This window comes from Heterodontus francisci, chromosome 13 (assembly GCF_036365525.1).
Source record: "Heterodontus francisci isolate sHetFra1 chromosome 13, sHetFra1.hap1, whole genome shotgun sequence".
Classification (NCBI taxonomy): Eukaryota; Metazoa; Chordata; class Chondrichthyes; order Heterodontiformes; family Heterodontidae; genus Heterodontus; species Heterodontus francisci.
Window position 1 is genome coordinate 21,738,261 of NC_090383.1, and position 13,978 is coordinate 21,752,238.

General features: G+C 43.6%; 1 protein-coding gene across 3 annotated transcripts in view; it reads left to right on the forward strand.

Annotated features, from left to right (window-relative positions):
- pcmt (protein-L-isoaspartate (D-aspartate) O-methyltransferase) overlaps positions 1-13,978 on the forward strand; it is a 60,526-nt gene that overhangs the window by 32,876 nt on the left and 13,672 nt on the right. For all 3 annotated transcript variants that reach the window (XM_068044517.1, XM_068044516.1, XM_068044518.1), the window contains 4 exons: positions 3,619-3,650; positions 9,597-9,701; positions 13,081-13,201; positions 13,497-13,582. In XM_068044517.1, the coding sequence (XP_067900618.1) occupies positions 3,619-3,650; positions 9,597-9,701; positions 13,081-13,201; positions 13,497-13,582 (344 nt within the window). The remainder of the gene's footprint in view (positions 1-3,618; positions 3,651-9,596; positions 9,702-13,080; positions 13,202-13,496; positions 13,583-13,978) is intronic.

Below are 13,978 nucleotides of genomic sequence, written 5' to 3' on the forward strand. Positions count from 1 at the left end.
TATGCTTTCTAAAGCACTTGCTGCTCTCTCTCGAGTAACAAACTTGATCATGCCACTGCACCCTCTTATGTACACTCTTGACTTCACCCTAATCTAAGGATTTCCAATGTAAGGAGCGGTGACAGTTGAAACAAATTAGTGCTGGTAGATTTGAACTGTTGACCTCTGACTTGTGTTCTAGGAATTATGCTGGGCTATGTTTTTAATAATTTATATTTGAGGAAAAGAAATGAAAATACAGAAAATGTGATTTTTATAAAATATTCCTGCAGTATTCACCAATCTCCAAAGCCTAAATTTTAGATTTGTTTTTGCAAAGGGTATTCTTTCTCCTCCCACCCCCCCGCACCAAAAAAAAACTGTTGGCAGTGAAATAGAAAATCATAACACCTCACTGTCGTCTTAACAGCTTTATTTTCACCCTTATTCCTCACATTTTATAGTGCACCCCCTCTTGAGCCACAACTCCCTTTCTAAATGGTCCGCTTGAAACGCTGTCTATCGGCAAGGAGCACCTCAGCAGAGGAACTGCAAAACTTGTTTGAGATTCTTACCCAAACTTGATGAGCGTTTGTATTTTATTTGGGACTTGACGCATTGTGCTGCTGAGCACATGCTGCCCCTCTCCTCAGTAATGGCAAACTGCACTTTCGCTAACATTTTCTGATTCTGTTGTGTGTTTGTGCAACTGAAAACAGATGCTTAAGACCATATTGAGCTGGACGTATTGAAGCTTAGTCAAAGTATTCGATCAGAGGTTAATTTGTTTATAAGTCCATTCTGGTTAATTCAACACAGTTGATGATCCATTTTTCTAAAGCATTAAATCAGCTGAGCAACACTTTTTGATAAGTGGGTTTTATAACTGTTTCTATAACTGTTCAAGAAGGGGAGTAGAGACAGCCCTGGTAATTATAGACCTGTGAGCCTTACTTCGGTTGTGGGTAAAATGTTGGAAAAGGTTATAAGAGACAGGATTTATAATCATCTTGAAAAGAATAAGTTCATTAGCGATAGTCAGCACGGTTTTGTGAAGGGTAGGTCGTGCCTCACAAACCTTAGAGTTTTTCGAGAAGGTGACCAAACAGGTGGATGAGGGTAAAGCAGTGGATGTGGTGTATATGGATTTCAGTAAGGCGTTTGATAAGGTTCCCCACGGTAGGCTATTGCAGAAAATACGGAAGTATGGGGTTGAAGGTGATTTAGAGCTTTGGATCAGAAATTGGCTAGCTGAAAGAAGACAGAGGGTGGTGGTTGATGGCAAATGTTCATCCTGGAGTTTAGTTACTAGTGGTGTACCGCAAGGATCTGTTTTGGGGCCACTGCTGTTTGTCATTTTTATAAATGACCTGGAAGAGGGTGTAGAAGGGTGGGTTAGTAAATTTGCGGATGACACGAAGGTCGGTGGAGTTGTGGATAGTGCCGAAGGATGTTGTAGGTTACAGAGGGACATAGATAGGCTGCAGAGCTGGGCTGAGAGATGGCAAATGGAGTTTAATGCGGAAAAGTGCGAGGTGATTCACTTTGGAAGGAGTAACAGGAATGCAGAGTACTGGGCTAATGGGAAGATTCTTGGTAGTGTAGATGAACAGAGAGATCTTGGTGTCCAGGTGCATAAATCCCTGAAGGTTGCTACCCAGGTTAATAGGGCTGTTAAGAAGGCATATGGTGTGTTAGCTTTTATTAGTAGGGGGATCGAGTTTCGGAGCCACGAGGTCATGCTGCAGCTGTACAAAACTCTGGTGAGACTGCACCTGGAGTATTGCATGCAGTTCTGGTCACCGCATTATAGGAAGGATGTGGAAGCTTTGGAAAGGGTGCAGAGGAGATTTACTAGGATGTTGCCTGGTATGGAGGGAAGGTCTTACGAGGAAAGGCTGAGGGACTTGAGGTTGTTTTCGTTGGAGAGAAGGAGGAGGAGAGGTGACTTAATAGAGACATATAAGATAATCAGAGGGTTAGATAGGGTGGATAGTGAGTCTTTTTCCTCGGATGGTGATGGCAAACACGAGGGGACATAGCTTCAAGTTGAGGGGTGATAGATATAGGACAGATGTTAGAGGTAGTTTCTTTACTCAGAGAGCAGTAGGGGCGTGGAACGCCCTGCCTGCAACAGTAGTAGACTCGCCAACTTTAAGGGCATTTAAGTGTTCATTGGATAGACATATGGATGAAAATGGAATAGTGTAGGTCAGATGGTTTCACAGGTCGGCGCAACATCGAGGGCCGAAGGGCCTGTACTGCGCTGTAATGTTCTAATTCTAAATTCTATGTCTGTTTCAAAATGCTGAGTCAGGCTCTGTCTATGGAAAAATCCATTTTAAAAGTGCCAACATTTACCTACAGTATCTGTTGTAGTTATAGGAGGTGTGATGTGCTTTTTCAATGTTATTTATTCACATGTAATGCCTGGTGATATACCTACCTATTTAAAGATGAAGAAATAGCCAGTCAGCAAGCAGTTCCTTACAGCACTGATTGATTTTAATTCACTTTTCCCATTATAATGTATAAGCAAGTCTTTTTGGTGGTGTGGCTGGATGAAAACCCTCACGTGCCTGTCTGGAGCTGGTCGTTATTTTTTTGCATGTAGTGTTCATAGCTCACCACCTCCCCACCCCTTTCCCCATTTTGGAATTCCACAACTCTAGTGTCTCATTGTACCTGGCACCAATGTAAAAGAGATTACTGAATAGTCCAAGACTTGAACTCCCCAGCATTACCAAATGTTGAAGCTGAGAGATTCCCCCGTTGAGAGTTTTTGGGGACTGGATTCCCTCCCTCTCAACAGATGGCCTCTCCACTCCTCCTTGGCCTTCCTCATCTTCCCCGTGGACAAACAATTGAACAGATCCAAAGGGAAAGAAGATGGTTAAGTTGAGCTCTCTTTACAGCAACCATTGGCGATCGGTTTAATTCTACGCAGCCACCCACCAAATGCAGAAAAATACAAATCTGATGTTGACCTGTTGAGAACTTGACAGCACATTCCTGATACTTTGGCCACAACTTCTTCTTTGGCCTCCTTATCTCGAGAGACAATGGATACGCGCCTGGAGGTGGTCAGTGGTTTGTGAAGCAGCGCCTGGAGTGGCTATAAAGGCCAATTCTGGAGTGACAGGCTCTTCCACAGGTGCTGCAAAGAAATTTGTTTGTCTGGGCTGTTGCACAGTTGGCTCTTCCCTTCCGCCTCTGTCTTTTTTCCTGCCAACTACTAAGTCTCTTCGACTCGCCACATTTTAGCCCCGTCTTTATGGCTGCCCGCCAGCACTACCTAATACCCATGCTTGTCGGTTGGGTCTGGCCTGCCAGTCGTGCCTGGCCCTACCCTTGTTACTGCCCTGTGCCTTTGTCATTCATTCCTAGGTCTTGCCTCGAGCCGTCATACTCACTGTATCCCTTACTTCCACTCCTTGGCCTGCAAGCAGTGCTGTGGAAGGTGTTTCATTCATCATGCTGCCAGGCTGTGCTGCAGTGATCTTGTGCATTGGAAAAACCCTTTGAAAATGTTGTGCTAAGGGTTTCATTTGTAAGTTGCAGTTGTGTGTGTTTAGGTTTTAATATAGCACTTGCTGCATTTTGCCGTTGTACGTGATTGGCATTTGTTTTGTTTTACAGGTTTTCAAGCTACAATCAGTGCTCCACACATGGTAAGTGTAAGTTATTTCCTGGTTTAGTGCTACCTGTGTACTTAAGGCTATCTGAATTCCAGTAAGATTTTCAACAGTGCTAGTTGAGCCTATACTCCAGACCTCATTGCATCTTTGATTCGGACGTGGACATGAGCTGAATGCCAGAGGAGAGGTGAGAGTCATTGCCCTTGACATCAAAGCAGCATTGACTGAGTATGGCACCGAGGAGCAGTAGCAAAGCTGAAGTCAGTGGTCAAACAGAAAATCCTCTAATGGCTGGAGTCGTACATGAAGAAGATGGTTTTAGATGTCAGAAGCCAATCATCTCAGCCCCAAGGCTTTCTTCCATCATAAGATCGCGAGTAGGACTATTTGCTGATGCTTCAAGTGGCAAGTACCATGTATCATGTAACATTGTGTCATGTAAGTGACAATGTCAGTCTTGAGGCAGTGAAAGCCTAGCCATCTTCCTCTGATCTTCAAAGCAGCGACATTCACTGAGAACCTGACCTTCAGTATGTTTGGGGGTGGGGGGAGAAGTCACTGTAATCCTTGTGGTGATTGAGCTCCTCTGATACATAATGAATTCCAGACTATTGGTCCAACAACAGTGAAGGAATGGGGATATATGTCCAGGTACAGATGGTGGATGAGTTAGAGGTGAACTTGGAGGTGACTGTGTTCCCATGACATTGCTGATTTGTCCTATTTGAGGTAAATGTCATGGGGCTGGGAGATGCTGTTGAAGTAATTTGTCCTTTTCAATTGCCACTTAACAACAAAATTGCCACAATAAGTGACGGATCCTCACTCAATCAAAAGTCTTCAAGGCACTTAATGTAATTAGATATTGGTTCTGCTGCTAAAGATGCATTTCAGCTAGTCTTCCCGCAGGTTATGGATTCTCTGATGCAGAATACTTGTTTGTCTTGCAAGTTGGGGAAACCTTTATTGCAGTTTATACATTTTATTGAAACTTACAGTCTGTCGCTGGGTTACTGTGCCAATTGTAAAAAAATTAAATTGTCTTATCAAGTGTTCTGTATTGTGTGTTGTATCGCAGAGAAATATTGTAAAGGTGCATTCGCTTACCATGTGCCATCACCTTGAAGTATATTTAGGACTACAGGATATTGGAGATGGTTTGTGTTATCTGTCTTCACAGAAGAGGTAGTGTCAGAAGGGAATGTAGTCCCGCCCTCTAGTGGTTATTGCAGTATTGCTGCACAAGCTGTTTTCTGCACGTAACATTACATTCATGGCTCTGAACAGTTGGATAAAAACATTTACCTTTTATAGAAAAAACCTTTTTAAAAGAATTTTTAACAATATGTAGTGTTTCCCCTTTATACTGTCATAAAGCCAGTGGAACTGTGTTGCAACTCATTTTGTAGTAGTTAAATGTGCTGGATACAGCACCTAGATGTTGAAGTTGGCATTTGTGTCTATATCAAGTGCTCAAGTGGATTTGCATACCATTTAGCAGAGGAGATGCGTACCTTTTGTATATCTTGTACCTACCTGAGATTCTGAATAAATAGATGTTGGCTTCTGTCACCACCACAGGTGCTCCTGAGCTAAAGTGTGTGTTCCACCTGATGGAAAGTGCTGGTGCTATTTGAAAGCTATCAGGGAGCTTGGAAGAAGCAGTCGTCTGTCCTGGTCTAAGAACTTCTCAACTGTTCAGTCTTCTGAAATTTTCACTGCTCCAGTTTGATGATGAAGGGAATACATTTTAAGCATTGAATCCAAGCCATTGTGTTGGGGAGACTGTCTGGTCCCAGGTGCCTTTCCTTCTGGCTATGGAAGCTGTGATATAGGTAGTCTCTGAAGCTTTAAACAGTAACTGCAAGGATAAACTTGGCCCAGGCTCAGAAGGATAATGTAGAAGGGTAGTTAGCAGCGAAAGGAAAATGACCTCCTGATGTGGTGTGGCATATTCAGTGAAGATAAGTTGTAATAATGTAACTGGGCCAGATCAAACTGTTGCTCTATATGGTCACTTGCTATAAGCAAAGCTTAACGTTTCATATCAGACCTCCTCTTTAAAGGTATTTTGAAAGGATTGAGGAACCAAGTGGGGGCATATGCAAATGACGTGAATATCTAGTTTGTCTATCAAAGTGGTACTATTGTTAAACCCTGGGTTTACTGTGTTGTATAGCTGATAGGGTGGTCACAACTCTGAACGCAAAAGACTCCTGGACCACTTGAGAGTGACTAGCACTGCAGTACCTGCGGGCATATCTTTGGCAAGACCTTGTAATGTGCTCCCAAGCCTTTCTCGTCTTGTACCCAGCTGAGACCTGGAAGCAAGATATCCTTTGTGCAAGAGAAAATATATGGTAAGGAGTTTTTAGAGGAGTTACCTTTTTGTAAAGGAAGTTTTATCTAAGTGAAAGGAGGAAATTGTGGCATGACTCTACCTTTTGAGGGACGCGGTCAACATCTCATTTAAATTGCATGACGTACACTTGGTATTCTTCAGGTATGTAATACGCTATCTTTTTAATTCATTATCAGGATCTGTGTGTTGCTGGCAGCATTTACTGCCTATCCCTAGTAGTCTTGAGGTGGTGGTGCTGCGTTCTTTGTGGTTTAACAGACTTGAGTGACTTACCAGGCCACTTCAAAGGGAAGTTAAGAGCAAATCAGATTTTCAACAGCAGTCCAACAGCTTCATGGCCACCTTTGCATGCTTGGTTTATACATGCAAACAAAAAAAACTTAACACGCTGTAATTACACCTTCATGCCAGTGAAGAAACTGGAGTGCCACCACTGGCAGGAAGATATAATTATAGTGTGACTTTTTGGTTTATATAGGCAGTATCCATTATAAACAATGTTTGACTAAAACGGGGACTGAATTGTATCTTGGGTGACTTTGTCCAATTATCCCACTCTTTGGCTTAAGACCATACTTAATCTTCACTCCATGTGGGCTACATCAGAGGAAATTGACTGTTTCATGCATGTGTCCTCTTTCCCTATCACTGCAGGTGTGGCACATTGTTGCAAATTACTGGTGCGCTGAGTTGTTGGGGGGGCTGGTGGGGGAAGATGTGGGGATGGGAGAGAAATATTTTTTAAAAGCAGTCATTTGGAATGGATAGACAAGCTACCCAACAACAGATCTCAGTTGTATTTTGTGCAGCTTCATAATTGACTTGGGTTGTCTTGGACTTGGTAGGCTTTGGATGTGCACCTTCATTTCAGAATAATTCAATGATGCAATGTTCCTTTTTACCATAAAGCAACATCTGATTAAAAAAACTGTTGAATGTAACATATCAAGGCACACCAATGGAATTGCTCAGTACTTATCAGTTATATAAAGTTCTGTTTGGCATACAATGTTCAGTCCTGGACAGTACACCTGAGGAGGATATATTGGCCTTGGACAGGGTGCAGTGCAGATTCACCAAAGTTATGATACTGTTGCTAAAAGTATGAAATGCTGAGGTTGCATAGACTAGGCTTGTAATCTCTTGGGTTTAAAAGGGGTGAACTGATTGAGGTGTTTAGATGATCAAAGTTGTAGGGTGGTTAGAGCGAAACAATTTTCTCAGTGAGGGGCTGTAGGGGTAGGGAAGAGAATTCAGAACAAGGGGTCATAACCTGAAAATTAGAGCTAAGTTATCCAGGAAAACTCCATTTTCCCCCCAAAAAGCTGTTGGGTCTAGGTCAATTGTAAATTTCAAAACTGAGTGGGTTTTTTTTCCACACATACAAAACAAAATGCAATGGATGTTGTAAATATGAAATAAAAACAGAAAATACTGGAAAAAACCTGAGTCAGTCAGCTTCTGTGGAGAGAAACAGTTAACATTTCAGGTCAATGACCTTTTTGTTAAGATTTTTTCTTAGACAAGGATCTTTAAGTGTTCCAGAACCAAGGCAGGTAGATGGACTTAAGATCAGTCAACTTAATTGAATGAACAATCTTGCAGCTGAATGCCTGTTCCTGTGTTCCTTCTTGAAATTGCTTTGTCCAGTGTTCCTTCCCCAAGTTAAATGCCTACTGTACTGTATTTTTTTTTAAACAAATCTGCCTGCCCTTGTCACTTTCAAACACACCCGCCCACTCTTGGAGTCTGTTGATGACTCAGTTGATTTCTAGTGCTATGCACTTCGTGCTGTATTTTGCTGACTGCACAAGTGGGGATGAGTCACAGCAATGTGTCCCAGCTCTCCCGCTCTTCATCACAGTGCTACAAATTGCTTAAATCTCCAATCCTAGGGCTACCTATCAATGCTGCTAAATGTTCAGCACCACCTATAACGTGGCACAGCCTTGTTCACCATTTTGCTATTGATCTTGGGCTTTAAAGATGAGAGAGATAAACACTAGCCGGCATTTTTTGTTGGGTGGGGGGCCCCATCCGCTGGCCGAAAAGGCGGTGGCGAGCCCACCTCTGCCGGGCCTGGGGAGCCATACTGGAATTTTTCGCTCCCCAGGCCGGCAGCTCTTAGTCCCAGCAGCGCCACCGAGAGCGGTTAGGGGGGGTGGGGGAGCGCTGTGTTGGGGGCGATTGGGGCTTCGGAGGTGGCCCACCATGGGGCACAGGGTGTGCGATCAGTTGGGCCCCCACCAGCCTGCAGGAAGGCTGCCTGGTTTCACCAGGTGGGCTTGTTGAGGCCTTAGCTGCCTGCCAGCCAAGTGTAAATTAGCGGCAGTGGGCGGAGGCCACTTAAGGGCCTTGATTGGCCTGGGGTGGGCGGCTGTTTCTCGCTGCTGCAGGGCGAGAGGGAGCCGGGAATAGCCACTCCACCTCCCACTCAATTTTACACCCACCCCCAGCCTGCTCATTTGTGGGGTGTAAAGTCCAGCCACTGAGCACATGGGGGAAAAAATAATCAAGGCCACTGATGTACATGGAGAAGTGGGCTGTTATCGAGATTGACCTGCAAAACTCTAGGGGTGGGGGAAACCCAAGTTACTATATCACTTTTTCAGTCATTGCAGATCAGGCCCGATAATGCATTTGTTTGTGTGGTGTGGCATTGACTCCCTGTTCCAGAACAGTACACCTCTGACTCACCAAGATTGACTAATATATAGATGTAAGAGATGTTTCTACCTGTGAGCAGCTGAAAACTACGGGTCATAAATAGTCAGCAATAAATTCAGGGGAAATTTCTTATGTTAGGAATGTGGAACTTACTTAAGGCGAGTAAAGGGAAATAGCATTTAACAGAAAGCTACATAAGTACATGAGGGAGAAAAGAGTAGATATGCTGATCTGGTGAGATGAAATAAGGTGGAATGAGGTTTGTGTGGAACATAAACACTGCCATATGGGTGGAATGGCCTGTTTCTGTGCTATAAAATTTTATATTGAATAATTCTGTATAGTATGCTTTATGGTAAGCTGTACAACTTGTGGATATGTTACGAGTGCTCACATCCACTGGGTCACTTCGCTATGCCACAGATGATTCCTTTGTGTGTGTTTTAAGTTGCACAGTAGAAGTTTGAAGGGGGTATTGTGTTCACCTGGTCCTGTGCTCCAGTATAGTAAGGTGGATGCAGTTGAATCTTAAACTTAACGTCTACGTACGCAATTCTGCTGGCCTCTTTGCTAATGTACAATTTCTGTCAGCTGCGTTTGCTTAAACAAAACGAACACCCATGGCTTTCTGCAAGATTAAATTTCAGACTTTAAAAACGTTTTAAAATTGTGGCCCAATGTGTTTTTCTTTTAAATGACTGGTCAGATTGAGTAAAAGGTCTGTGTTAAAAGTGATAATACACTGCTCACAATGGCTTGACATTTGTTCCCAAAATGAAACTTGTTGCACTTTATGATTTTCTCTCAACTGTGTTTGTGGAAGGTTCAATTAAATTAATTGGAAACTAGTTAGGGAAATCTTTCAGTCTTCATCTAAAATCTAGTAACTGCAGTGTCATTATATATATTATACAGCTAATATGTATATTGTGATTTGTTGTCTTCCCTAGCATGCATATGCCCTGGAATTGCTTCATGATCATTTATATGAGGGGGCTAAAGCACTTGATGTAGGATCTGGCAGTGGAATCCTCACTTCCTGCTTTGCACGGATGGTAAGTAGTTTAGCACACAGAAATTCCCTTTTTTTAATTCATGGAATGTGGGTGTGACTGGCAAGGCCAGCATTTATTACCATCACTAATTGTCCTTGAGAAGGCAGTGGTGAGCTGCTGCCTTGAACCACTTCAGTCCGATTGGTACACCCACAGTGCTGTTAGGAAGGGAGTTCCAGGATTTTAACCCAGCGACGGTGAAGGACTGGCGATATATTTCCAAGTCAGGATGGTTTGTAACTTGGAGGGGAACTTAGTGGTGTTCCCATGTGTCTGCTACCCTTGGTGATAGAGGTCACGGATCTGAAAGGTGCTATCGAAGGAGTGTTGGTGAGTTGCTTGCAGTGCCTGTTGTAGATGGTGTGCACTGCTGCCTCTGTGCTGGTGGTGGAGGGAGTGAATGTTTGTTTAATGTGATGGATGAGGTGCCAATCAAGTGGGCTGCTTTGCCTTGGATGGTGTCTAACCTCAAGTGTTAGAGCTGCACTCGTCCAGGCAAGTATTCCATCACACTCTTGATTTGTACCTTGTAGTTGGTGGACAGGCTTTGGGGAGTCAGGTGAATTACAGAATTCCCATCCTCTGATCTCTTGTAGCCACCATATTTGTGGCTTGTTCAGTTAAGTTTATGGTCAATGGTAACCCCCAGGATGTTGATGGTGAGAATCAGCAATAGTAATGCTGTTGAATGTCAAGGGCAGAGGGTTAGATTCTCTTTTGTTGGAGGTGGTCATTGCCTTGGGTGGTGAAAATGTTACTTGCCACTTATCAGCCCAAGCTTGGAAGTTGTCCAGGTCTTGCTGCATTAGGACACTGCTTCAGTATCTGAGGAGTTGCGAATGGTACTGAACACTATGCAATCATCAGCGAACATTCCCGCTACTAACCTTAGAGGGTAGGTCTTTGAAGCAGCTGAAGATGGGTGGGCCTAGGACACTACACTGAGGAACTCCTGCAGTGATGTCTTGAGGCTGAGATGATTGACTTCCAACCACAACTATCTTCCCATGTGCTAGGTATGACTCCAACCAGTGGAGAGTTATCCCCCTTTAATTTTTCTAGGGCTCCTTAATGCTACATTTGGTCAAATGCTGCTTTGATGTCGAGGGCAGTTGCCCTCCCCCCACCACTGGAATCCGGGTCCATGCTGTAACGAGGTCTGGAGCCAAATAGCCCTGGCGGAGCCCAAACTGAGCATCAGTGAGCAGGTTAAAGGCTTGCTCGGGTATGCAATTGAAGCCCGACCCGACCACATCCAACCCGACCCGACCACATCCGACCTGGGCCTGAATCCTTTGATTTTTTTTTCTTTCCCTGCGCCCGACCTGACCCGACTACTGCACACTAGCAGTTTCGTTTGTGGCTGAGTTCATTTGATAGTGATCAGGACTCGACAGTACTGAAAATCTGCAGTATTGTTTGATTGAAGACTTCTGGTTGATCAGCTTATTTCCCTTTCCCTCCCTGAGCAAAAGGCAGCACTGTCTCTGATCCGGCCTGACCCGACCCAAGCCCGCATGCCAGACCTGGAAGAGAGACCTGATGTGTTGTCTGGTTCGGGTCTGGTAGCTATGCTCTAGAGCAGGTTACTGGTGAGTAAGTGCCACTGGATAGCACTGTCGACGACCCTTTCCGTCACTTTGCTTATGTTGAGAGTAGACTGTTGAGGCTTTGTCCTTATTATGCACAGGACATTCCTGGACAATTTTCCACATTGTCTGGTAAATGACAGTGTTGTAGCTGTACCAGAACAGCTTTGCTGGACATGTGGCTAGTTCTGGAGCACAAATCTGCAGTACTACAGGCGGGGTGTTAGGACCCATAGCCTTTGCAGTATCCAGTGCCTTCAGCTATTTCTTGATATGTGGAGTGAATCAAATTAGCTGAAGACTGGCATCTCTGATTCTGGGGACCTCGGGAGGAAGCTGAGATGGATCAGTCACTCAGTATTTCTGGTTGAAGATGGTTGCTCCTGCTTCTGCCTCGTCTTTTGCACTGACTGGGCTCTGCCATTGTTGAGAATGGGGCTGTTTTTGTGGAGCCTCTTCCTCTGGTTAGTTTAATTGTCCACCAGCATTTACGACTGGATGTGGCAGGACTGCAGAGCTTTGATCTGATCCATTGATTGTGGGATTGTTCAGCTGTGTCTAACATGCTGCTTCTGTTGTCTAGCATGAATGTAGTCCTGTGTTGTAGCTTCATCGATCTTGTTGAGGACTGTTTATTGAGAGGGATACAGACCAAAAGGTCTAGCGACTTAGTCATTATGAGCTGGGGAGGTGGTGAACCTCTGGTATCTGTCTCGAGAAAACTGTCGTATCACCTCTCCGAACCATTGTCCAGTGATTAGTGATGCTACACTGTCCAGTCAGTCAGTACTACAATGTTCACTGGCTTGTCGTTCACATCAAGTAAGGGGGGGTTGGGGGAGGGGGGGAATTGCTGGAGCCACTGAACAATAGGTCAGCAGCAGTTGCTGAGTTTGGGAGAAGATGTGCAAACGAAGAAATTCAAGCTTTTTAAAAATTACTGGACTAGCTTTCTTCTGGTCAGGGTACTGCTTTGAGCAGTGAGGGTTTGTGGGACTGGAGAAAAAAGAGAAAGGTTTGAATGATGGGACCAGTCTCTGGTGCAGTTTTTCTCAGCTGATCCGAATGGGATGCACACATACTGCAGAGAATCTCTGACCCTGTTCTGAGAGGTTTTGGGAGGGTGGGCAGCAGTGGGAATCCTGCTAGAAGAAAAATACAGCTGCTTCAGGCTGCTGCTGTTTATATTCATGTTAATTCTTTACAGATAACACATTTACAGTGTTACTGTAAAATCTGCAGTAAATCTCCCCCGCAACCCCCCCAGCTTCAATTCATTCCCCAGTTCCAACCTGGTGGAATAAATGGCTGATATGCAAATTTTTATCTGTAGGCAATGTCATAATTTCCTGATATCTGGTGGCTCCTGGCCCCTGTTTACTGTGAAATACTGGATGTATGGGGTATTCCTTTTCCGCATCAAAGCAATGAGGGAATTTGGTTTCCATCGTGGGAATATGATTGTTGTAGTGAAAAAAAAAATTGTAGGTAGAATGGGGTTACTTTAAACAAAATCCTCCATAGCCACTTATGGCACAGTAGGCGGCCATTCATGCCATCTCTTGGACTTCTCCCTCTTTAGCAGAATGTTTATGTTCATTGCAATTTAGACACCTGGTGCGAAGTTATTTTATGGGTCTAACCCCATTGACTTTCCCTAATTTTTCTATATGAACCCAACCTGATTCCTCTTTCCAACACTTCAATGAAGCATAATGCAGACATTAGACCAACTCTAATGTGAAGAAAATAAACATTTGGAAGTTATGCAAAACCCTCTTTTTATTCAGGTTGGTGCTAGTGGAAGAGTGGTGGGAATTGATCATATTAAGGAACTGGTAAATGACTCGATAAACAATGTTAAGAAAGATGATCCATCTTTGCTTTCATCGGGAAGAATAACATTTTTAGGTGAGTGAGCCACTTTGTGTGCAACCTACAGAAGATTAGCCTAAAGATGCTTCTATAAAATGGCATTTCCTGTTTTTGTTACAACTGTCCAGCAGCTGCAGCTTTTTTTGGTTCTTTGTTTAATCTGAAACTGTTTAAATTCTGTCCTTTTAGAAGTAGAGGTCTGATAAATGGATACAAATAACTTTTTAAAACACTACTTTGTCTGTAGAATATGTTTTCATTTGGAACCAATAAATGTTAAATTCCATCTTTAATAATTTTCTGTAATTGGTGGGGATCTATTTGTTCACAGTGGGCGATGGGAGACAGGGAATCCTGGAGGAAGCTCCATATGATGCCATCCATGTGGGGGCTGCAGCAAGTACAGTACCACAGGCAGTAAGTCACTTTCAAACCATACCATAAGCTGGAGAATAATACACATTTATTGCAGGTTGAGATTCCCTTTGTACTTATTCAGAGTTTTGTGCAAATTGAACTACCTGAGGTTGCAACGAGTACAGAATCATTAACTCCAAAAAGAGACTAATCCTTTGATATGCTTTTGGTCTAAGTGCTCTGCTATCCATACAGCCTGTAAGTGTGAAAAGTCATTAGATTTAAGCATATATTTTCACCCCTGCTGAAGGCATTGGTTCTTTGAGTAGAGATCCTTGCACATCTGCAAATAGCTCTCCAATAACTTAGACTGAGTGTCATTTATTTGATGGGAAGTTCCATAGTTGAGCTCAAATCTGTCCTCATCTGACACCCTAAATTGCATTTCCAATATTC